At 44.1% G+C, this 24,292-nt stretch overlaps 1 protein-coding gene across 4 annotated transcripts; it reads right to left on the bottom strand.

Annotated features, from left to right (window-relative positions):
- Nucleotides 1-222: 222 nt before the first annotated feature.
- On the bottom strand, nucleotides 223-19,769 carry LOC144730359 (ketosamine-3-kinase-like). 4 transcript variants are annotated; one of them, XR_013587811.1, is made up of 9 exons: nucleotides 19,397-19,766; nucleotides 15,699-15,852; nucleotides 10,175-10,326; nucleotides 9,154-9,245; nucleotides 6,827-6,909; nucleotides 5,161-5,283; nucleotides 4,509-4,666; nucleotides 3,582-3,711; nucleotides 223-2,299 (listed from the first exon to the last, which is right to left on the bottom strand). XR_013587811.1 is itself a non-coding variant. In XM_078611125.1 (9 exons), exons 2-8 carry the CDS (start codon nucleotides 15,840-15,842, stop codon nucleotides 3,589-3,591), a joined length of 933 nt encoding a protein of 310 aa, XP_078467251.1. In that variant the 5' UTR covers nucleotides 15,843-15,852; nucleotides 19,397-19,746; the 3' UTR covers nucleotides 223-2,299; nucleotides 3,582-3,588. The 4 variants fall into 4 exon arrangements, 3 of the variants coding, with proteins under 3 accessions (XP_078467251.1, XP_078467252.1, XP_078467253.1); XM_078611125.1 differs by having other exon boundaries at nucleotides 3,582-3,769; nucleotides 19,397-19,746; XM_078611126.1 differs by lacking the exon at nucleotides 19,397-19,766 and adding an exon at nucleotides 19,137-19,344 and having other exon boundaries at nucleotides 3,582-3,769.
- Nucleotides 19,770-24,292: the final 4,523 nt, after the last annotated feature.

The following is a 24,292-nucleotide window of genomic DNA, read 5'->3' as shown; positions in this document are numbered from 1 at the left end:
ATTTATTAAAAAGCCTATTTAATTAAGTAGAACGTGTTTATATGTATTTAAAGTTGCGCATTTTGTCTATATGTATTTAAAGTTGCGCACTTTGATGTGACGTCACATTTCTTAAACCCCCCCTCGTCACACATTGTCACAAATGTCTGACCCCCCCCCCCCTAGGTGCGTGACGTCATTTATGGACGGCCCCTTTACTACAAAAGTCAAATTCAACAAAAGTTACATGCAGCCTTCAATTTATTCCGTGAGTAATAATGAAAAGAAAAAAACATGGCTTATTGAAAAAAATAGGCTTTACACGTGAAACTTGACACCACAAATCCTTTAGAAACATAATTTCACGTAGTAATGATGTACAAACCTTGGCAAAAGAGCCATATTTGCTGGGAAACTGCACAACATATGAGTATGTATGATGAACTTCTTTCGCGCCGTACGTAGCCAACCGTGCTAAACGGAGTTGCAGTTGAGACCAACAAGCTAAACACAAAAAGTAGTTCTAAATTGTAAGGGTTGGCAAATAACAGTCGCTGATCCCCCACAGCTTAACATTTTACCAGTAAGTTTGCATCGGACTATAATTTGCAAGTCTGATGAATGACATTCAAATGTCTCAGTCAACAGTGGAGAGGCATTATTGTGTGCCCTTGATTTGAAATCTGATATAGCACCAAGCCCTTGCCCTTCAAAACAAAGATGCTACCCTGCCACTTTGTGTTGTAACAGAAACATTTCAAAAATTCAACAAAATTGTAATGGAGCAATCTTACAAAACATGTTTGGTTGCTAAACATTTCAATAAATAATTTATAAAATTAAATGAAACCCAATGCATTACATTTGAGATATCCATGCTTTTTATTTTTGTTACTTTATCCAAAGTAACTTTGGCCAAATAAACTTGTTTTTCCTCCCCACATCCGATTTTCATTGGCGGCTACATACGGTGCGAAAGAAGTTCAACATATATCGAATATACCTGGTATCTATGAATTCGTTTAAACTATGGTTATTGAAAATGCTTACATGGGTTAAGCAAAAATTACAACATTATTTCTTCTCACCGATAGAATATGAATAAACTAGACATTACGGCCAGCTGGTCCAAAGTCAGACAAAATCAGGAAAACTAATTCCATCACCATTAATCTACTCTTATGTAAATGTATGTTATTATTGTGCTAAAACACATATTAATGCGTCGTTTAAGCTAAATATTAGCCTAAAATTAAATGCACAGCTACAAACAAGGATTGATTTCAAAAGCAAGGGGGAAAAATGTAAATGATCTTAAATTATACTCCAACCAGCAATCATGATTAACTTAATGCTCAACTACAACCTCTTCAAAATTATAGATTTTGTACCATAAATCAGCTCAAGCAACCGATGGTTAATAATACCACCCACATTACCCCAGGATATACAACGTAAGCACAGGCCAATCCATCATTGGAATGTTAGCTTTTGTTTGGAAATCATGAGCACTTGTAAGACATTTTCAACAATAATCTCTACGTGATGGTTAAAGATATCATAAAATGCTTCTCGTGTCGGGTTCATCTGCAGACAACTCTTAAGTTGTAATGTTAAAGCTGTCACCTGCATGCCGGAGAAGACGATTGTGCACAATCTTCCAATTAGTTTCAATGTCGCACCCCAACGTTATGATGGTAACCTCATTTGTTTTAAAGCAGTCATACGAAATAAAAATGCACAACCGCAAATGGCTGCAAGTCGGAAAAATGCATCGCTCTGTGTTGTTTGGATAAACGAACGTTGCAACAAACATGGCAACATGTGTCACGGCCAACTGCTTTCTTCGCAGATGCAAATCCAGGATCCTTTGCAGAGAGTGTTAATAATAAGATGTCCCTTCACATAGATATACTTGCAAGTGGTTCTTTGTTCTAAACCCTTTTTGGATTATCTGAATTAGCAAAAGGCTTGAAACCTGTTTAATATTACTGCATAACATTCAGTTGTAGCGGTGGTCTTTGCAAATCGAGCTCTTTAAGTACGAAAATGTACTTTTTTCTTGTGTATACCCCTACTACCTTCATGTAACTAGGGTCATCGCATCCGGCGGGCAGTACTGTGAACCTCCCCGGACGAGCGTGGTTAGTTACCAAACGCAACAACCAATGTACAACAGCACTCGGAAGCAACCATGTAGATGGTAAATTGAGTTGGGTTCCAGCCTTCCTCTTCATACTGGAACTCTGCCTGCAACTCTCATCTGGACAGAGGGCTCTGAACCGCAGTCATCATTGTCAACTTCTGGCCGTGGAGGAGTCTGGTGAGACAAGCGACAGGGCCCACATTTAAGCGGGCAGTGGTGGCCAGCAGTGAATGAGCAACAGGAACCCACAACAAAGATACAGGGGGCTCCAATTGACTCAGTTTATGTATGTGTGAATAGCGGCGAAGGTAAAGCGCTGTGTGAAACAGACCGGCAAAAGAAAACGACGGCAAGAGGAAGATTGGATCTGGCTTTGGTGTTGCCGCTGTAGTCTGCAGTGCTATGATGAGGTGTTCACTCTTTGTAGGATCATCGGCAATAATTATTTTCATGTTAATTTTTAAATTTATCTTGACGAGTAATTGGCATTTCGTAGCAGGTAGGCTCCACTTGTTTTGGACTCCTACAATTTAAATCTGTCTTCTTGGTTCTTTCGGTAAAGTCACGTAGAAGGGAAAAAAACTTTTTTTATTAAGTTTTTTATTTTATTATGTTTACTTTTTATTATTTCCCTTCTACGTGACTTTACCGAAAGAACGAAGAAGATGAATCACTGCAGTCACGAAAGCTTTAAATCAAAATTTTAATCTGGTCAATCAGCTAAATTGTAATATAATTTAAAGCAATGGTTGCTAACGTTATGATTGTAATATTAGTGGCGATTTCAGGTGTTAAATATCAATAAGCATGAGATAATTTTGGTGTGAAAATCACACCACAAGACATGATTTTTTAGTCACAGAGCTGAGGGGGAACACAATGCAGAGTAGCATTATCAAACGCTGCCAGGTTTATCCCATGTATCAATACTTCAATTTTAATGTGCAAATGTATTTATGGACTGTGTGTTGTCTTCGTGTGGTCTGGAATTATGTTTATTATGCTTCCTTGCCCAAGATTGCATTTGGTGCATTTCGGCAGGAATTGATGCACTAATGCAATTTTAACTTTTATATATTTTATTTCATGACTTAGCGTTCCTTTACTGTGCACTCCGATCTGTTTGTATTGTTTGTTGTTGTAACTTTCTGACTCGCCCCGACTGGACATCTGTGAAAAAAGAGCTTCATAGCTCATCAGCTTCTTCCAGCCTAATTAAAGATTCTGATTCCGATATTAACCGACCGAGTTTTCTCGTGGAGATCATGGCCAGGAGGCAGGACAAAGAAATCCCCGGTCACACTCACGTGGGATGCCCAGGTCATTGCCCAGCATTTAAATGGACTAGTTTTGTGAGATTTAGTGGCGGCTTAGGGAAGGCCTTTATCCAACAATGTATATATCATGGCCGATAATATTTTTAAAGTCATACACCATAGCCCACGATTTCCTGCACCTTTCATTTACTTGAGGAGACTGCGCATGGTGGAGATGGATGACCCTCGGTATCCTGTCCCAAAGTGATTCCAGTGGTTCAGGTAGTGGAAGAGTTGGTAGAGCTTCTGGCGTTTGTCAAAGCCTTCTGACTTTGGGATGAGAGCGTGGTAGGATGAGTAAAACGTGGAGCTAAAGCTCGCGAACATCCTGGAGCCAAACAACACCAAACATGCAAAACCTTACAATGGTGCTGTTCCATTACGAACAACATAACAATAAACAACAAAAAATGCAATACAATGCAGGAGGTTAATTTCAATGTCAGAGCACCGAGCCAATGCCATTGAGGTCCTCCGTTCAAAATTCAGTGAGCCATCTATCAACAAACCTTCCTGCGAATAAAGTGCAGGAATCTTGTGGTCTCAACGGTCACCAATGGCTGCTCAGTAAACATCATGTTAAATGTGTTTTCGTTCACTGTAGCATATCACTTAAGAATAATCCAGCTCCAAGGGTTTGAATTCCATTTGACGTGTAATGAATTATCTTCAGCTTGGATTCCTAGTAAAGCACATCAGTGCAACTTGTCTCTAAACCGAGGCCTCCTTGTTCGACAAACTGAGTTTCTGGAACATTCAAACATCCTCAAAGTGCCGTGGATAAATTAGCGTTTTGTCGCTCCGCTATTGTTTTGTGCAACGTATTCACCTTAACAGCACTTGCCCTAAAAGCCTTAGCAAGGAAGGATGAGTTTTTGTAAGTTGGCAAATAGAGAGGGTTGAGACCTTAGCATGTAGACATCTGAACCACAACTCTACTTGGTCTATGCTATTTATTTAATGAGCCAGCCATTGACACTTTGAGGTGATACGAATCAACCTCGCTTGCCACAGACAGGGCAGTGAATGGCAGTTGCTGCTATTGTTTTGGTTTTTAGTTGTCTTACCCAGAGATGGCAAGCTCGTACTCCGAGTGCCCATAGAAGGAGGCTGGGTCAAAGATGACGGGCCCTTCATTTATCTCTGCAGCATTCCCAGTCCATAGGTCACCGTGCAGCAGTGCCGGAACCACCTCCACGCCCCGGAAAAAATCCCCCAACCGTAGCTGCACACCACACAACAAAGAACACCACTTTATTCATGATAACGTTTATTTGGGTTAGATCGCATAAATTGACATGCATCTTACACCCACTAATTGCCAGAACGCTTCTGGAACGCTTCTGCCAATTGCCTGATGATGTTGGTTGCAATCAAAAGTGAAAGGTTGTACTCGTTTGTAAATGTTCTGAGCTTGCGCTCTAACACACCAGAGTGCTGAAGTAGTAACAACAATGGCACGTTCTGTTCATGTCAGAAACCTTACTAATTGACTGTGTTGGGTGGATGTGGGTGTACGACGCATTTAAACTTACACGATCTAACCCAAAAAAACTTTATCATGAATATTGGTCGAGAAAGCCTGCGTGTGAAACACCACTTTACCTTTAAAGTCGCCTCGAAAACCCGCTGTGATAAAATGGGTTTCCCATATGGCTGTGCACATGATGCTCCACACTGCTGCATGTATTAAGTGCGAGAATGAAACGGCTTATGAACCTGAAGCTGAGACCAGAGCTCGCGGGTCTCCCTGTCACCGTAGTCTTTCTCTATCATGTCCAGCTGAAGCTGCAGTCGCTGCCGTGAGAAGAACGTCACCCAGTCCTCCTGCCACTCGTTCAGCTGGTGGAATAAATTCACTTGATTTTTATTATTTTATTGTTTTTTCTATATACGGAACTTTACCGAAAGAACCATAAAACAGGAAAAGAAAGTTTGAGTACGAACATTTAAAAACATAAGCATATAATACCTACTTTCTTTGGCCAATCCTTGACATAAAACAGTGTTATTCACTAATTTTCAGATGGGGGCTATTTCAACCGATAGGACATTTTCAGTGGAAGGGCCGCCACACATTTGAAACCATTGGCTGTGTCGGGCGGTGGCGGGTTTTAACGACATATTCATATATTTACGCGATCTAACCCAAAAACCTCTAATATGAACCTTTGGGTTTGACAGCATGATGGGGTGTTTTCACTTGTGTGTATTGTCGGGGGCTGCACGTCAGGGGCTGCACTAAAGAACACCAGGGGCCACCAGTGGCCCGCGGCCTTGCAATGAAGAACACTGAATTTCGATTTAAAGCTTTCGTGACTGCAGGGATTCATCTTCTTGGTTCTTTCGGTAAAGTCACGTAGAAGGCAAATAATAACATAATAAAAATAAAACAATAAAATAATTCTCACGACGTTTCGGCCACAACGCAAGCAGCTGTCCTCAGGTGAAGAACAGGTCTGTCGGAAAGACATTCAGACGCTGTCTTTCCGACAGACCTGTTCTTCACCTGAGGACGGCTGCTTGCGTTGTGGCCGAAACGTCGTGAGAATTATTTTATTATGTTTTATTTTTATTATTTTATAATTTCCCTTCTACGTGACTTTACCGAAAGAACCAAGAAGATGAAGAACACTGACTTAAGATGTCGCCCAGCGACATTGAATTTCACGTGCAAGTGGCTGGGTAATTATTAAGACGTTATTCGATACCCATGTTATGTACCGATTATCATGCTGTAGTCTTTGAACATCTCAGTTCAGCTACCAACTGATATCCTTATAAATAACAATTACAACAGCATTGATCCTAATGATAGGTTATGTGCTTAATTCCCACACCTCCGATTAGCACGGTTGGCTATGTACAGTGCGAAAGAAGTTCAAAGTACATTTATACAATTCTATCAAACCCGGCTCTGAGTGTAATTGGTAATTAGCGAAAAAATAAATGACCATGTGAAAACTGAGGTTTAGACCAGTGGTTATGCAAGATCGATCTCTGAGGGATGCTGAGTGACAGCTGGTGATGTCAGTTGTAACTGTCTCCCTAGGTATCAATGGTACAACTGTATGCAATGTAAGAAAATACATGATTTTTTTTTATCAAACACATTGTTTTATAAATGTGTGTACTTATGCAACATAAAATGTATGGCAAGCTAGTTCTTCTTAAAACGTAACCTTAAACCAATATTACCATCATCAGTGGTCAATAGACTATTACATGGACCCTCATATTTATGATTTCACCGCTCCATGACAAAACTAAATAAAAATGATTACTGTTCCTATAAAACTTCGGTCACCAAGGCTGTCCTTCAACAAAAGGGTATATTAAATCCAATGGGCCACAACCAGTTTAATGACTTTGCAACGGAGATCACCTGTGGGATGTAACCACAGCTTGTAGCTGTATGAAACCCAAACTTGTCCACATACTCCACATCCTCCTGCCCAGGGACCTTACCTGTTGGAGAAATTAAAGACTGATATTTTTATCAAAATCTGTAAAGCACCTTAATTTAGCAGTCTCAAACTGACTGGGACCCCTGTTGTGACTGAGCAGCTGAACATTGCATAAAATCATTAACGCATACAGATATGTACTGGGAGTGGCCAACTTTCCTGACCCTACCAGCAGCATACCATAATCTTCAGATAGCTGCGGGAGCTACAAGAGACAAAGATTGGCCACACAGAAGTTGACTTGTCGACTGGCTGTGGAGTTTTGAGTTTAGAAATCTGAGGGAGTACTCATGGCCTGGCTCCGATACCAGATTGTTCTCACTTTATATGAAGTTAAATTGAAAATGTACAAATTAGCTGCGCCACTGCAGAGCCACACTTAAACTTCCCAGGAGCCGCATGCAGCTCCCGAGCGATGGTCTGGCCAATCCTGGTATTTTATGTCCCTTCTAGACTTGTGAATATAATGTATATAAAATATTGCCCTTTAATGAATAAATAGCAAAACTACATGAACTCTCTCGTAAAGCCTTCTTGTGGCTAGCAGACCTTGGCATTGGCATTTATCTCCTGAACATACTGTGATAAGCAAAAATAGAATGGAACGCAATGTTGAATACTCTGGTCTCCTTTGCAGAAGAGTTTGTCTTGGACTGAAATACGGATAATTTGATAACTATAATCTATACGAACCTTATACTGGTAGCAACCCACTGGTTCCACCAGCCCACAGGGGATTATTGTGTCCGTCCGTCCATCGTGCAGGGAGGGGCTGGGTGGGGAGGGGAGGGGTGGGGCTGGGTGGGGAGGGGCTGGTCACCCCGTGGTGCCCTTATAAAACTCAATGTTTAACCTACTCACGCCGGCTTGTGCCCGCCCTCACAGTCGGCAATATTTGCGGAATACACCATGCCGCCGTTGACCCTGGACATTGACCGAGCAAGCCAACGTTCCTACCAGCTCCCTCCGCAGGAATGTGTTGGCAGGATCCCGGGGTCCCATAAGTCCTCGGCTCTCGCATAAACATTATATTATAATGTAAACAAAAACTTTGCTCTTTTTCACCAATGGGTTTGGAGGATGGTGGCAAGTGTTGTCTTGTTAAACTATTACTTACCTGCAGTACCTCTATTTAAATAGACTATCCAAAAAATAATTTACACTCCTCTGTCAATCATCGTGTTTCTCAGTGTGGATTTGTGAACACACTTTGTAAACAGTACATAACATAGGACGCGTTTTCAATGTGCTGTTCATATTGTAACAAGCGTTTATAGCAATGTTACTCTCCAGAGTAGTGGGTCGACGCTCCTCTTATCCGCATTGATACGAGCGGTATGTGGGGACTATGGCTTAACTGCAAAAAGAAACCTATCTGCACAGATGCATATGGACAAGAGACGAATGATCAAACAGGAGGAATTAATGGTGCAATGCATCTCATTTAATCCATCTTCTCAATTCAGATTGAGCAATCATTGGAAGAATGTGATAAACCGCGTCAAGTTTTAACTGCTATGATTTTCACTCACCCACCCGTGTGTTGTTGTCCGATTACTAATTCAAGTCCATTTACTTGCAAATTTCTCCAGCCCCACCCATCCATGCACGCCACAAACCCTCCACTCCTCTCCCCTGTGAACTCCTACAGCCAAACTCCTTCCCCCTCCTTCCCTCTCCCCTCCCATGTCTATATAAAGCCACAGCTGCAGATAATTTTTTCTCCCCTGAAGACGGACGCTTGTGTTGTGACCGAAACGTCGTGTTCTTTTATTATTTTTTCTATCTACGTGACTTTACCGAAAGAACCAGTAAATATGGATTCCTGCAGTCACGAAAGCTTCAAATCAAGATTACCCAACATAATTCACATTCTGAAAAGTACATTGCACACACATGAACAATACAGTTCCCTTCATCACGAAGATAGCTAAAACAAAGGGGTGATTGTGATTAGGTGTGAAAAATCACGACCGCTGGCTGGCTGGTTGTGTTCATTTACGAAATAATAACAGCAATTGTCAATATCTCATTCACTAGCTCAATAATTAGATTTTCATGATTAATAAACAGCTGTGTAAACATTTGTTTGTTTACACACAAATCGTCTGTTTATACACATTCATTAGATCCGATTAGCACGGTGCGAAAAAAGTTCAATACACCTACATAGTTGACATGATGCTAGGGTTGGATCTGTGGGCCTAGTTTTCCACGCCTCTTATACATTTTCATGATTCAATACCGATAGTTTTTTCTTCCTTGTGAAGCCTCTCTCCGATCTTCCTGTTGTGAAGGTGCATTTCAGCCAGCTGCTGCCCCAACAAGCCTGAGCCCCTGTCGAGAGTGGATAACACAATAGACCTGTCAATGGAAACATGAACTTTATAACGTCAATAAACCCCAAGTGATAATTTATATGCAAAGCAAACTACGTCATATTTATCGAGGTGGTCTGTGGCCGAGAACCCAGCTTGAAAATACAAATATATCAGTTCACATTCTGGTTGGGGTGACTCAGGACATCATTCCTCTGGGGTTTATACAATGAGTGTCACTTCCTGGGAAGTCAATCCTATGTCGACGATAAACTAAGCCAATTTTTATTTTACCAGGCAAGGCCCACCAAGCTATATAGCTCTTTTTCAGAAGCGACCTGGCCACAAATCATAGCTCAATGAAGTGGCTTATCACGTGGACATTTATAGCAGCCAAATGCTCAAAATACTCACGTTTCTAAATGTGGAGGGAAAAACCGGCGAAACCGGAGAAAAATCTGCACGACCACGGTTGTGGTTGCGATCGAAACGTCGTGATATATTATTTTTATTTGATTTTATACCTACGTGACTTTACCGAAAGAACCAAAGAGTATGGATTCCTGCAGTCACGAAAGCTTCAAATCAAGATTAAACTAGCCTATTTAAGAGACCAATGACCATTTTTTTTACTTGTTCCAAATGTAAAGGCAAAAGCAGACATGGTGAATTAAGTCATGAGAATTTGAGTACATTAATTTGAGTCAACAGCACGAGGTGCAAAATATAGTTTTATATAGTTTTATTACGTTCAGATAGAAATTAGTGGACTTCAATATCAATTGATGCAGTGCTTTTCTGGCCAAAGCATTGACGTGAAATTTAGCCACTAACATTTAAATCCACTTTTTAATTACGACTCACTGCAACTGATGACTCGTGTCGCAAACTTTGATGTGATGCGGTTATAATAGCTTACTCTATTATGACTCAAACATGCACACCAACCTGTTGAGACTCTTCATGTCCAGATGTTCCATTACGAGCAAAGCCCCACCCGTGGGGATCTCGATCACCTTCATCTGCTTGGGCACACGCATCGTGCGTGTGGATGCAATGGCTTCCAAACTTGCAAACTCCCCATCAAACATGCACTTGGCCTAAAGGACACGACACAGCCTCCAGTCACTTTCACAATGCATTAGAGCAAAAACTATTGTGAACCCTTGACCATCAACAACAAGCCATCAATCGCTACTAAGTAACGATGTCACCACAGCGTTTGTACCAGACTAGGTGCACTTTGAGGCCACGTGAAGCGTCGAAAGCTCGCAGACAGGTCACGGGACAGACCCAGGTGTTGTGGGTTAACTGCCTGAGATGACTTGCTGGCAACTTTATGCGTTATATGCGCTCAGTGCTCTGCCCGTTGTTTTAAGCGTCGCTCCTCTGCTGTTAATGGAGGATGACTGCACCCAACTTCCCAGTATCATCCTTCGCGAGCCTCTTCCAAATGCTAATCTTGATACCACTAGAACCAGTCATCGGCCTTGATCTCACATCCCACAACAGTCTAATTTTAAAAGCTCAACATCAAAACACAATGATGGGTCGTGTGCACCAATCTCACAACATCACAGCATTGACTCAACTGTAACTTGTGCAGAGGGGGGTCAAGTGTGTCACCATAATTGTCCTAATCCTACAACTCGCTCTACGCAAAATTTTCCTTGCCATATTACCTGTGACAAACATAATGGGCACAACTGGTAAATCAAATTAAACCAGAGGTGGGCAACCTCTACTTTAAAATATTAATTGCAGGCAATGTGAACACGACTTACAGAAACACCGACGCAGCTGTGTCCATGCCAGATTGTCCAGATATTCAATTGATACGAAGACGATTTATTTGCCAGTATTGTACATTATTTGAACTACATTTGTTTAGGTGGCAGGGTGGTGCAGTGGTAACGCCCATGCATCACATCTTCTGAAGGACTGCCTGGCTTCGCTTTCCTAATTCTGGTCCCTTTATCTGCATGGGTTTCCTCCCATAGCACAACAACAACAGCATACAATGTAACTGGTCCTAGCCAAACATCCAAATGACTACTGCGAAAACGTGGCAGGCCCATCCTGAAAAAGAGTCTTGATACTCAGTGAGGCTTTCCCAGGGAAACAGCCTATTAATAACAACATTGTATAACTGCATGTGAAAATTATACATTTGATTTTCAGAATTAAATCTCAGTGGCTGTTTTCATTGAAAAATAAAGTTACGTTCAAGTGATAATTTCAACTCGCACACAGTATTCCTTCACTTTGGCGCGAGGAACTACAGACGAGGGAAGGCAGCAGTCAAATAGTGAGCAGCTGGCAACAAATCCCCCTCCCCCCACCACCACTCCTGCCGATGCTCTGTGGTCCTCTATATATAAAGGTGTTATTGGCCAATTAATGAGTGTTTACGTGTGGGAGGAAATCGGAGCACCTGGAGAAATCCAAGCAAACGAGGGGGCAACGCTCTATCACATATAGAGATGGAACAGGCGGAGTCCACATTTTCGATACTGCCTTCTCCACGTCCTTGACGTCCAAGGGGTGGGAGTTTTCGCAACATTTTTGTGATCCACCAACCCTCACCTCCACGCAGTCGTGGATTACAGGCATACATAGCCACCACAACCACCCGGCTAAAGTAGCTGTAATGCACATCTAAAATGCTACAAAAGTTATGGGACAAAGGTCGTGGGTCAATTGGTTTGATTTCTACGCGCATAAACCAGTCTCCAACTTATGCACATTTAGATTCGCACTCGGCCGCCAATGGAACAGGTGGAGTGCAAAATCAAAGTGGATGTACTGATTGTATCTTCACTGCGGGACTCATCCAGCAGTGGAGTGACACGGGCTTCAGGTATCCACGTGTAGACGGGCAACAAACACTGGGGCCACCGAGCGGTAAATGTTTGCTGGTCACATTGGGACCGACTCACACGCCACTGGCCCCAGGCAGCCCCCAGCCACTGGCGTGCAACGCAGCGAAGGGAATCTCCCACCAATGAGAACCACCCACGACCCAGGGTGCAGTCCTATAACTTGGACTCGCAAACACAACAAAACCCATAGCTGTCAACCCACACGGTTTACTCGTATTCCTGGAGAGGGAAATTGCGTTTTCAGGTCCATACGGCATACAGCCGATTCAATACGGCCAACATTTTTGTTTAGTCTATTTGTGTGTTTCTCCCTTGTGATGAACGTAATTACAGACCAATTTAGACCTTGTTGGTCACCCAGTATATTAAGGTAGGCACTGATAAGGGTTGACATGTATGCAAACCCCACACAATACAAAACGCCAAGCGGCCATTAATAACAAACAACTAGCAGAAGTACCCGGCGTTGCCCGGGTGAAAAATATATTTCTTAATTACACAGTTGTTTTTTCATTAGAAATGGTAATTATTGTGGTTTAACGCTTGAACACACTGGTGGGCTAAAGCAGTGAACTATTAGTCTTTTATGAACGTGACACTTTTTTACTGATTGGCCGTGTCGGGTGGTGGAGGGTTAGAACACATTAATAAATAAGGCGATCTAAACCCAATAACGTTGTTTATGAATAATGGTCGCGAAAGCCTACGTGTTACAAATTGACTAACTTTACCTAATAACCAGGCTACAGTCTACATTATAGACTGCCAGTACACCCACCCAGCTTAATAACCAGGCTACAGTCTACATTATAGACTGGCAGTACGCTCACCCAGCTTAATAACCAGGCTACAGTCTACATTATAGACTGGCAGTACACTCACCCAATGTAATAAGCAGGCTACAGTCTACATTATAGACTGGCAGTACGCTCATCCAGCTTAATGACTATTTGTACAGTCAACATTTAAAGAATCGATTCTTGGCGCGTCGGGTTGAAAAGTAATTAGACAGTTGTTTTTTCATTGGTATGTAATGTTTGAAAGTTTTCATAACATTTTAAATGTATTTTCCCCCCGGGCAACGCTGGGTATATCGAGTTTATACCACAAAGTCGTCGCTTGGCACGGGTGGGGTGTCGAGGCCTAGTACCGTGCAGAGCCTCCGGCCTCGCCTAGATTGCCCACCCGGCTGAGGCTGGGTACCGGGGCCGTTACCCCCCCCCCCCCCTGCGCTACAATAATACTGTGTAATCGCTATAATTTTATTATCTACCGACCCTATAATAGTAATTGCACACATTGTGGTGGGGGGGAGTGAAGAGGACGTGAAACTTTGATGAATTTACCTCAGAGTCGCGTGGTGGGTGTCGAGGCCTAGTACCGTGCAGAGCCTCCGGCCTCGCCTAAATTGCCCACCCGGCTGAGGCTGGGTACGGGTGCCGTTCCCCCCCCCCCCGCGCTACAATAATACTGTGTAATCGCTATAATTTTATTATCTACCGACCCTATAATAGTAATTGCACACATTGGGGTGGGAGGGGAGTGAAGAGGACGTGAAACTTTGATGAATTTACCTCAGAGTCGCGTGTTAATGCGTGCGCATATTTTTAACGGGAATTAAAAATGGCGTCCACCCCGCAGCGAATGCGTCGCTACCCGTTGCCAGGGGCAACCGCCGTCCAATGAAACTGCGTATGGTCCGGCGACACACAGACACACACACAGACAGACAGACAGATTTGCGATTTTATATATATAGATACTACTGTAGTGGTGATAACTACTCGCTGTTCGCAAGCTGTGAGAGAGCAGTTGGTAAACAAGGGTTTCCCACTCAATCAAACAGTAAGGGTCAAATGGGGTGAAGTAGGATCCAAATGCCAGATTGGGAAGAACCAATCGGAGGGGTCCAAGAGGTGGCCGGCGATTGGTTAACCCGGCCACGAACAGGTATAAAAGCCGGAGCGCTGAGAGCTCCGGGAGGTTCTGCTACACAAAGACCCAAGTCGGCTGAAGACAGCTAGGACCCTGGACCAAGCCTTCCAGCCCTTGTCAGGGCTGGGGCTCAGAGTAACCAGTGGTCAGGGGAGATAGGTCCTGGATAGGACCCTGGCTCCCAGCCTTCCCGCCCTTGTGAGGGCGAAGGTCCTGAGCGACCAGAGGTCGGGGACCCGCCGGGCCAGCGGCGGGTCAGTGTGCCTCCCCTAGGTCCCAGCCGGAGGACGCTAGGCTAGCGGGGAAGATAGCCGGCAAGTCCGGAGTCTGTAGCAACATCAGAATAACGGGTAAGGGGACCGTATACCCCTTGTGTTAGGTGTAGCAAGTATTTGGTGAATAAAAGCATGTGGCCTCTAAGAAGTCTCCGTCTCCTTCAAGAATGTTACACTACTATAATGAGCCAAGAATGTGTGTCCCGCACGTGACGTCACTCCATGAGGCCCACCCCCCGCGTGACGTCACTCCACATGAGGCCCACCCCTCCATTAATATTCATGAGTGGTTTTTACACAAACGCATAAGAAGGTCGCGCAGACCACATGCCGCACAACTACCCTCAATAATCATGAGCGGGTGACATCACTCCACATGGGGCAACCCCCCTCATTAATAATCATAAGCTGAACAATTTTTCGATTGAATATTTCAGATGTACTGCAATATACACCCGTCCTTTGACGGGCAAAAAAGCGAGTAATACATAAGTGTCCAATGTGTAATTAAAACCCGTTCCTTAAATTGACCAAGTTTTTTGATGCAAGAGCTTGGAAAACAAGAAGACCAGGTAGGAATTCCAGAGTGGAGCAGTGCAAACGGATGAAGCTGAAAAGAGTGAGGTGACCTGCATGGTGTTGAGCGGGTTGTTGAGTAAATGGTTGAGTGAGTAAACGAGTGGATGATTGTGTGATAGGGTTATTGAGTTAGTGACTGGATGAGTGGGTGATTGGATGAGTGGGTGACTGGATGAGTGGGTGATAGGGTGATTGAGTGAGTGACTAGCTGAGTGTGTGATAGGGTGATTGAGATGAGTGGGTAACTAGATGAGTGTGTGATAGGGTGATTGAGTTAGTGACTGGGTGAGTGGGTGAGTGGGTGACTGGATGAGTGTGTGATAGGGTGATTGAGATGAGTGGGTAACTGGATGAGTGTGTGACTGGATGAGTGTGTGATAGGGTGATTGAGATGAATTGGTGACTGGATGCATGGGTGACTGGATGAGTGTGTGATCGGGTGATTGGATGAGTGACTGGATGAGTGGGTGACCGAGTTGTTTAGTTGAGTGTGTTGTTGTGACCTGCAGTGAGGCGCGGTGGTTGAACGCGGAGTGGAAGAGACGAAGCGGTCAAAGTGTCTGGTAAACTGAGTCCCTTAATGTGGGTGGAGGGGGGAATCAACGAGGTGAAGTTCACTGCAACATTCACCACGTTGGTGGTAGTAGTCGCGGCGAAAATAAAGAGTGATACTGGGGCGTGTGGAAAGACACATTAATTATAGGGCTGAATGAAGGTTGGAGGAGAGGCGTGGATGCAACGTAGTGACGTGGCGTGGCAAGGTGGCGTGGTGAGGAGTAGAGGTGGCGTAGAAGAGGGTACCCCGCTCTTGACGTTGATCTTGGCGAACACGCGTCCGCGCCCCGTCTCGTAGCTCTGCCCGGCGCTGATGCAGCCTCCACCGGCCGCAGCGCCCAGCGGCCTCACCGAGTCCGTGCCCAGCTCCGCTCTGAGCAAGCTCTCCATTGCGCACCGTCTGCTCGCAGTGACAAACACAACGATAAACTTCCCCGCCCCTGTCCCATTTGGCCTCTAACAGACACTAGCGAGCAGCAGCAGCAGTAGCGCCTGCTTTTTCTGGAAGACTTTGCTGTTTTTTCCTGTATTTTTCTGTTTGCGCGTAGTCACTTTAAGATGTTTTATTGTTCATGTTTTTGTTTATTGTGCTTGCACCCGATTCAAGAGCCGAATGGCTCACAGGGCCATACCAAATACAGCAGAACCTCGGAGATCGAACGCCCCAGAACTCGAACAATTCGGTGATCGAACAAAATTTTCGACCATTTTTTGTCCCGGACATCGAACAAAAATTCGGAGGTCGAACAACTGGAAAGAACCTGTTTGGGCCGAGATGCGTAGCCAGGGCGACCGCAGACCCGCAAAACATCGTTCCGTTAACTTTTTCGTAAATTTTTCGTAAAAAGGCCCTCAAGTGAATCACAGTTAGTGCTAGAAAAAAGGCAAAGAAAAGAAAGAACCCCAAAAGGGCAGTTACCCAACGTTTTTATGGAGGGGTACTCCCCTTCCAAGCAACACTGACACCTCCCCTCCTCTACTCAAGCCATCCACTCTCCTTACTACAGGTAAAGTGAAGTTCAATGTTCATTTATTCTATTAATTATAACTGTGTTTCATGTTTTTGTATGCTTTTATGTACTGTGCTGTATTTAAATATTGTAAACTTTGTGTAAAAATGGCCCATAATAGGAGCATCCTTGGGTGGGGAACCAATTAATACTATTTACATTCATTCTTATGGGAAAAATTGATTCGGTGTTCGAACAAATCGATGTTCGAATACGGTTATGGAACGAATTAAGTTCGATCTCCGAGGTACCACTGTAAATTAAACTGAAGGCCGCGACGACGCACACAGAGAGGGGGGTGGGTGGCCAACGCCAAGCCCGGCCGCCGTTGCCTCCCCCCCAGCGGCGACGTTTCACTACAACACCGTGCCCAGGCACTCATTCGAGGCCGAGTCGACCTAGTCGAGGCCCGCGACCGGTTCGGATGATCGTCGCTTGGTTGTTGGGTGGCCGCAAGCGGGGATCGAACTCAGCTCGCCGGGTCGGTAGCGCCGCGCGATGCTGCGCTGACCACTACCACCACCACCAACCCCTACTACCACCACCACCACCCCCAACTACCACCACCCCCAACTACCACCACCACCACCACCCCCAACCCCTACTACCACCACCACCACCACCACCCCCAACCCCTACTACCACCACCACCAACCCCTACTACCACCACCACCTACTACCACCACCACCACCAACCCCTACTACCACCACCACCAACCCCTACTATCACCACCACCAACCCCTACTACCACCACCACCACCCCAAACCCCTACTACCACCACCACCACCCCCAACCCCTACTACCACCACCACCTACTACCACCACCACCAACCCCTACTACCACCACCACCCCCAACCTCTACTACCACCACCAACCCCTACCACCACCAGCACCAACCCCTACTACTACCACCACCCCCAACCTCTACTACCACCACCCCCAACCTCTACTACCACCACCAACCCCTACTACCACCACCACCACCAACCCCTACTACCACCACCATCCCCAACCCCTACTACCACCACCACCACCCCCAACCCCTACTACCACCACCACCCCCAACCTCTACCACCACCACCACCCCCAACCTCTACCACCACCACCACCACCCCCAACCTCTACTACCACCACCAACCCCTACTACTACCACCACCAGCACCAACCCCTACTACCACCACGACCACCAACCCCTACTACCACCACCATCCCCAACCCCTACTACCACCACCACCACCCCCAACCCCTACTACCACCACCACCAACCCCTACTACCACCACCACCTACTACCACCACCAACCCCTACTACTACCACCACCACCACCCCCAACTACGACCACCACCACCCCCAACCCCTACTACCACCACCACCAACCCCTACTACCACCACCACCTACTACCACCACCACCAACCCCTACTACCACCACCACCAACCCCTACTACCACCACCACCTACTACCACCACCACCAACCCCTACTGCCACCACCACCCCCAACCTCTACTACCACCACCAACCCCTACCACCACCAGCACCAACCCCTACTACTACCACCACCAGCACCAACCCCTACTACCACCACCCCCAACCTCTACTACCACCACCAACCCCTACTACTACCACCACCAGCACCAACCCCTACTACCACCACCACCCCCAACCTCTACTACCACCACCACCCTCAACCTCTACTACCACCACCAACCCCTACTACTACCACCACCACCACCAACCCCTACTACCACCACCACCCCCAACCCGTACTACCACCACCACCACCCCAACTACTACCACCACCACCCCCAACCCCTACTACCACCAACCCCTACTACCACCACCACCACCAACCCCTACTACCACCACCACCAACCCCTACTACCACCACCACCTACTACCACCACCAACCCCTACTACTACCACCACCACCACCCCCAACTACGACCACCACCACCCCCAACCCCTACTACCACCACCACCAACCCCTACTACCACCACCACCTACTACCACCACCACCAACCCCTACTACCACCACCACCAACCCCTACTACCACCACCACCTACTACCACCACCACCAACCCCTACTGCCACCACCACCCCCAACCTCTACTACCACCACCAACCCCTACCACCACCAGCACCAACCCCTACTACTACCACCACCAGCACCAACCCCTACTACCACCACCCCCAACCTCTACTACCACCACCAACCCCTACTACTACCACCACCAGCACCAACCCCTACTACCACCACCACCCCCAACCTCTACTACCACCACCACCCTCAACCTCTACTACCACCACCAACCCCTACTACTACCACCACCACCACCAACCCCTACTACCACCACCACCCCCAACCCGTACTACCACCACCACCACCCCAACTACTACCACCACCACCCCCAACCCCTACTACCACCAACCCCTACTACCACCACCACCACCAACCCCTACTACCACCACCACCATCCCCAACTACTACCACCACCACCCCAACCCCTACTACCACCACCACCACCCCAACTACTACCACCACCACCCCAACCCCTACTACCACCACCACCCCAACCCCTACTACCACCACCACCGACCCCTACTACGACCACCCCAACCCCTACTACCACCACCACCAACCCCTACTACCACCACCACCCCAACCCCTTACCATTGACAGCACTGCCACCTTCAATCACACACGACTGCGTGTGTGCATATTCTTTGGGTCTTTCGGTAAAGTCACGTAGATAGGTTCAAAGAAAATCACAAAAAACTACGACGTTTACGACCGCAACGCAAACGTTCGTCACCAGGAAGAGATAATCTAATGATATGAATTCCTGCAGTCACGAAAGCTTAAAGTCAATATTTGCGTGTATGCAGTTAAGTTTTTTGTTAAATAGCAAACGAGTTACCATCTCGTTTTACCTGGTCGCTGTGAGAGACGTCTCCTCTTGGTTAAAGCGAAATAAACAAAAGTCCGCAAAGTGCAGAGATACCACCACCACCACCACTGGTGCACACTGCACCACGTCGGTACAACAACAACACGCCACTGACACCACGATTCGACTGCGATCCACGCCACGAGAAGGCTGCAGCTGCTTGATGTTTCTTTTGCTCGCTGCCGCAACAACAACAACAACAATCCCGCGTTTTTAGTTGACCCGACGTGAACGGAGGATGAATGCTATCGCACACACGCACATATCCGACAAAAATGGTCTTCTCCTTTTGTTCGCAACGATTCATCCATAATTCGAAACGTGGTCGGTGTTCAGCGATTACATTACGGAATCGTTCACTTCGTGTCGTTTTGTGTCACGAATCGATGCCAGCCACCGTCTCTGTGTGAAGGGGGCCCCCTGCGGTTTAAACCCCCGGTGCAGCCGTTTCAATTCGGGCAAAACAACAACAGTAAATACGTAATATTTAAATGTACTTTAAAAAAACACGCTTTCATGAAATGTACCGTACTGGTAATGGAAGAACTCCACGAGTCCAGGAAGTGGCCCCGAAGCTTGGCATAACGTAAGGGGGCGTGTCCAATTATAGCCAACGTGAGTTGAGCGTGAACAATTAGACCCAAGCCGAAACATAACAGATAAAAAATACATTTTATTTTGAGTTAAAGCTTTCGTGACTGCAGGGATTCATATTCTTGGTTCTTTCGGTAAAGTCACGTAGAAGGGAAAAAATAAAATAATAAAAATATTATATTTTCTTGCTGTGGATTTCACACCTGATGATGATTGCTTGTGTTGCAGTCGAAACGTCGTGATAATTTTGTTTTATATTTTTATTGTTTTATTATTTCCCTTCTACGTGATTTTACCGAAAGAACCAAGAATATAAAAAAGATTGTTTAAAAATATTTGTAATTTTTTGTTTAATAGAATATAGTATTGTCATCAGTATGACATAAGTATACCAAGTTTGCAGTCGATACCACATTGGGAAGTGGGTTAAAGATTTGAGCATACGATAACAACAACAGACAGTGAGTTAAGTAAAAGCGTCGAATAATAATAATGTGTCTATTTTGTGTGTTTCTCCCTTGTGATAGGACTTTGTAGGATTGACGTTGAGATTTATAAGGAGGCACGTGGTGACCAATAATGTCTGAATTGGTCTACGAAGGTAGGGCACTGGTAAGGTAATGCCAGATATGGTAGTGTAGTGCATATAGTGTATTGTATCATACCTGTCAACCCATACGGTTTATCCGTGTTCTTGTAACAGGGAAATTGAGTTTTAAGGTCCATACGGCGTACAGCCGTTTCAATACGGACAAAAATAGAATTTGCGTTTCTCCCTTGTGATGGGATTTTGTAGGATGAACGTTGAGATTAATAAGGGGCACGTGGTGTCCAATAAGATCTGAATTGGTATGTAATAAGATAGGCACTGATAAGGGGTTGATAGGGACATGAACCAATCGGAAAATCGCGTTGAGATATAAGAATGTTGACTCGAACAGGTCGCTTAATTAATTCAGGAATACTTTTTAAGTTGCTGCGCTGGATTCGCTTACACTTTGGGGTTATTCGTAGAAATATCGTTCATCCACGAGTCATCCATATAACCCTGACGGCTGGTCAAGTGCCCCTATAGCCTTGATTAATTTTATACTCTTTGGTTCTTTCGGTAAAGTCACGTACGTATAAAATAAAATAGATCACGACGTTTCGGGCGCAACACAAGCGTCCATCATTAGGTGGGAAAGCATGAGATGATGGAAGCTATATTGGAATACATTAACATCTGTCAGCTCTATACAGAATACAATATATAAAATAAGCAGTGCTCATTGAATTAACGCATGTTAAATATATATTTTTTCTTTTAATTATACTGCAATACACAGTTGTAAATTAATTTCTGCAGACCTGTATATTTTACATGAATTCCTATTTAATCATTACACATCTTTATAATAATGGCAAACTTTGCCAAAACATTAAGCATTTTACCAATTCACTTTATTAGCAAACGGTGAACCACTGCAGGTGGAGTTAAAACAGGCTCATGACAAACATTTGCCGTGTAAACTTCAATAAAGTCCAATATGAATATGCACTGTGACACTTAAACTCCATTCACTTAGAAGCAATTCAACAATAACGTCATTTTTTTCACCAAATGTTAAGTATCTCCGTTACATTAAAATTACATTGAAACAACATTTTTAACATTTATATTTCTGAATCTGCCAGTTCTGCTGCACGAGATTAAAAGCAACATGTAACATGACATCCACTCACTTTGAGAAACAAGGCTCTCTGCTATGTAGCAGCCATAATGACAAGACAGAGTAAGTGGCACTGTTCCTTTGAGACATGTCCACATGAAAATACAGATTACAAAAAAGTCGTATTTATAAAAAGTTTGATCTTTTTTCCAATATTTTTCACTTTTTGTTACATGAGCCAACATTCCCATTTCTGTAAACATTGACTAGACAAAACCAAATCACTCCTATGATTCTTTTAGTATTTAAGTAAAATTAATACCAGTCATTTCAAGTTTGGACAAGTGTGAAGATTACAGCTTTATTTAATGAAACCAAAAGAAAATAAGTAAATGCATGTTGGTTCATAATTGATTTTTGGTTAGGCCACAATGATCTGGCCAGTATCATTACATAGCCTAACCCAAATCTGTTGAGATATTTTATGGAAAATTGGCCTCAAGTCAAGAGTCCACATTCTAAAGTCAGATAAAATGGTAGTTCCTTTGAGCTCCAGGATTGTGCCGAGCATATCAAGATTGTTACAGGAAAATAGGCGCAGTGAATCAACTCAAGCTCAGCTGAAGGTAGAACAGACCAAGCTTTACACCAAAGCTCACATTTTTAGAGACAAAAAACTTTTGGCTTCCACAATGCATTGGCAGAGACAATTACTGCCAATAATTTGCTTAAAATTGGCCATTTTTTTTTTGACTGAAAACTAGTAGAAAATGTGATTTCTTGATACATGCATCAGGCTCCTAATTCTTTTTTAAACAATGCTATTTTTTCTCGGCCAAGACTTCAGAAAAGTTGTTCTGAAAAATATATGTAACATCCCAATAGTTTATTTTTCTCTGAAGAGCAACACTAAAAATGAATATGGAATGGTATGTTCACATGAGATTGTCTATTTCCTCCGAATATGGCCTCTTATACCCGGATAACTGTGGCTTGAATACATGAAGGCAGGAATCCAGTTAATAAAATATGAATTATTAGTTATGTATACAAGATCAGTTACTGAAAATTGTAAAATGCTGAAACATATTAACATCTGTATTTAGTAAAAAAAACATGTTTCTAGAACCAACAAAATTCCTTTTTTTTTAAAGATGTAAAGTATATACCACGGGCAGAAAAGACAAGTAACATTAATCTATTACAGATAACAGGTACAACAGGAAAATGTATGAGAATAATTAGAGAGGAGGCAGATTAGATTTATTGGACATGGAATGAGAAAACAACGGACTGAATGTTTTGTTCGGGAAAAGTATAGGTACGAGAAGCCGGGAGAGACAGAAAATTAAGTACATAAGACATTTTAACAATTGCATACAACTGTAAGGAGTGTCCAATGCTAAGTTCTGAAGTAACATGGACAGAGCCAAATGAAAGGAGGCCAAAGCATATTTAAGAAAGGACGTAGTACATAGAGATTCACATCCAATAAAAAATGTCGTACACGTAAAAATACGTGATTCAAGTGGCGACCAGGAGTGGTCAAGGGCTCGTAATTGGGCTCGGAAGCTCTCGATGCAACTCTTAAACGCAGCTCCACATGTCCCAGGATGCAGCTTAGGACCTTGGCTCGATGAGCTTGAGTTCTTTCACCACCACTTCCCATTTCACGAGCCCTCAAATTATATACATCCATGACAACCAAGAAGGTGATTCGCTCAACAGGAAGTGATACTATCACCGGAAATTGCACCAACACCTAAAGGCATAAGCAATTGATAACTCCATAAATATATCAAACAAAATGCGACTAAATATTAATGAAAAAAATAAAATACAAGCCAAAATGATTCGGGTTACCACATGATGCATTAAAGGGTTACGCTGCCTGCCTAACATGGACTATGTAGGAATGAGCATGCAATAGTACTATAAGGTTTGTGTTTAACAGAGCATGGTAGTTATATTACCAACAAATATCGCTAATAGATGGACGCACAAGCTTGAACTGGAACGTTCCTTTTTTGCAAGAATGTATCCACAATACAAATGCGTAGGATTAAACTATTCTAAAGAGTGCCTACCACCAGTTATTAATATTAAAGAGTATATGCATTGCATTACTTTAAAGTCTACCCCCCCCGGCCGCCAATTTATTCCAATTGAGCTATCCGCATGTGATGAGACCAAAGATCCATTTGGAAATCATGTAGGCCAGTTTTCCCCTTGTAAAGGATTATCTGCGTTAGATGTGTTTCACAATGCTCCAGATAAAATCCTTCAGGTGGCCATTTTATCCTTTAAACAACAAAGGTCACACTTTCCTCTACTCTCTGCTGATATTGTTGCATGCAAATCAAACCAGTGTTGAATTCTCAGACCTGGAATTAAGCCAAAGTGCAAAAGCAAATTTGATATTTTGTGTGCAGTAATTGATGACGGGACTGAAATTAATAATGATCAATGTGCTTATACTTGAGCACCTGATTGATGTATTCATGGGTGGTTACGAAGTTTCAAGCCACTTCAGCGGTGCAGACATCTGGCCACTTCTAAAGTACTGGATTTCATGTCAGATATTTAGCAGCCAGTTTGAGGTATCAATTTTGTAAAAGCAATAGTTGTTCATA

Source organism: Lampetra planeri, chromosome 35 (assembly GCF_965212315.1).
Source record: "Lampetra planeri chromosome 35, kcLamPlan1.2.h2, whole genome shotgun sequence".
NCBI lineage: Eukaryota > Metazoa > Chordata > Hyperoartia > Petromyzontiformes > Petromyzontidae > Lampetra > Lampetra planeri.
The sequence above is the reverse complement of the archived record's forward strand: the minus strand, read 5'-3'. Positions and strand labels throughout refer to the sequence as shown.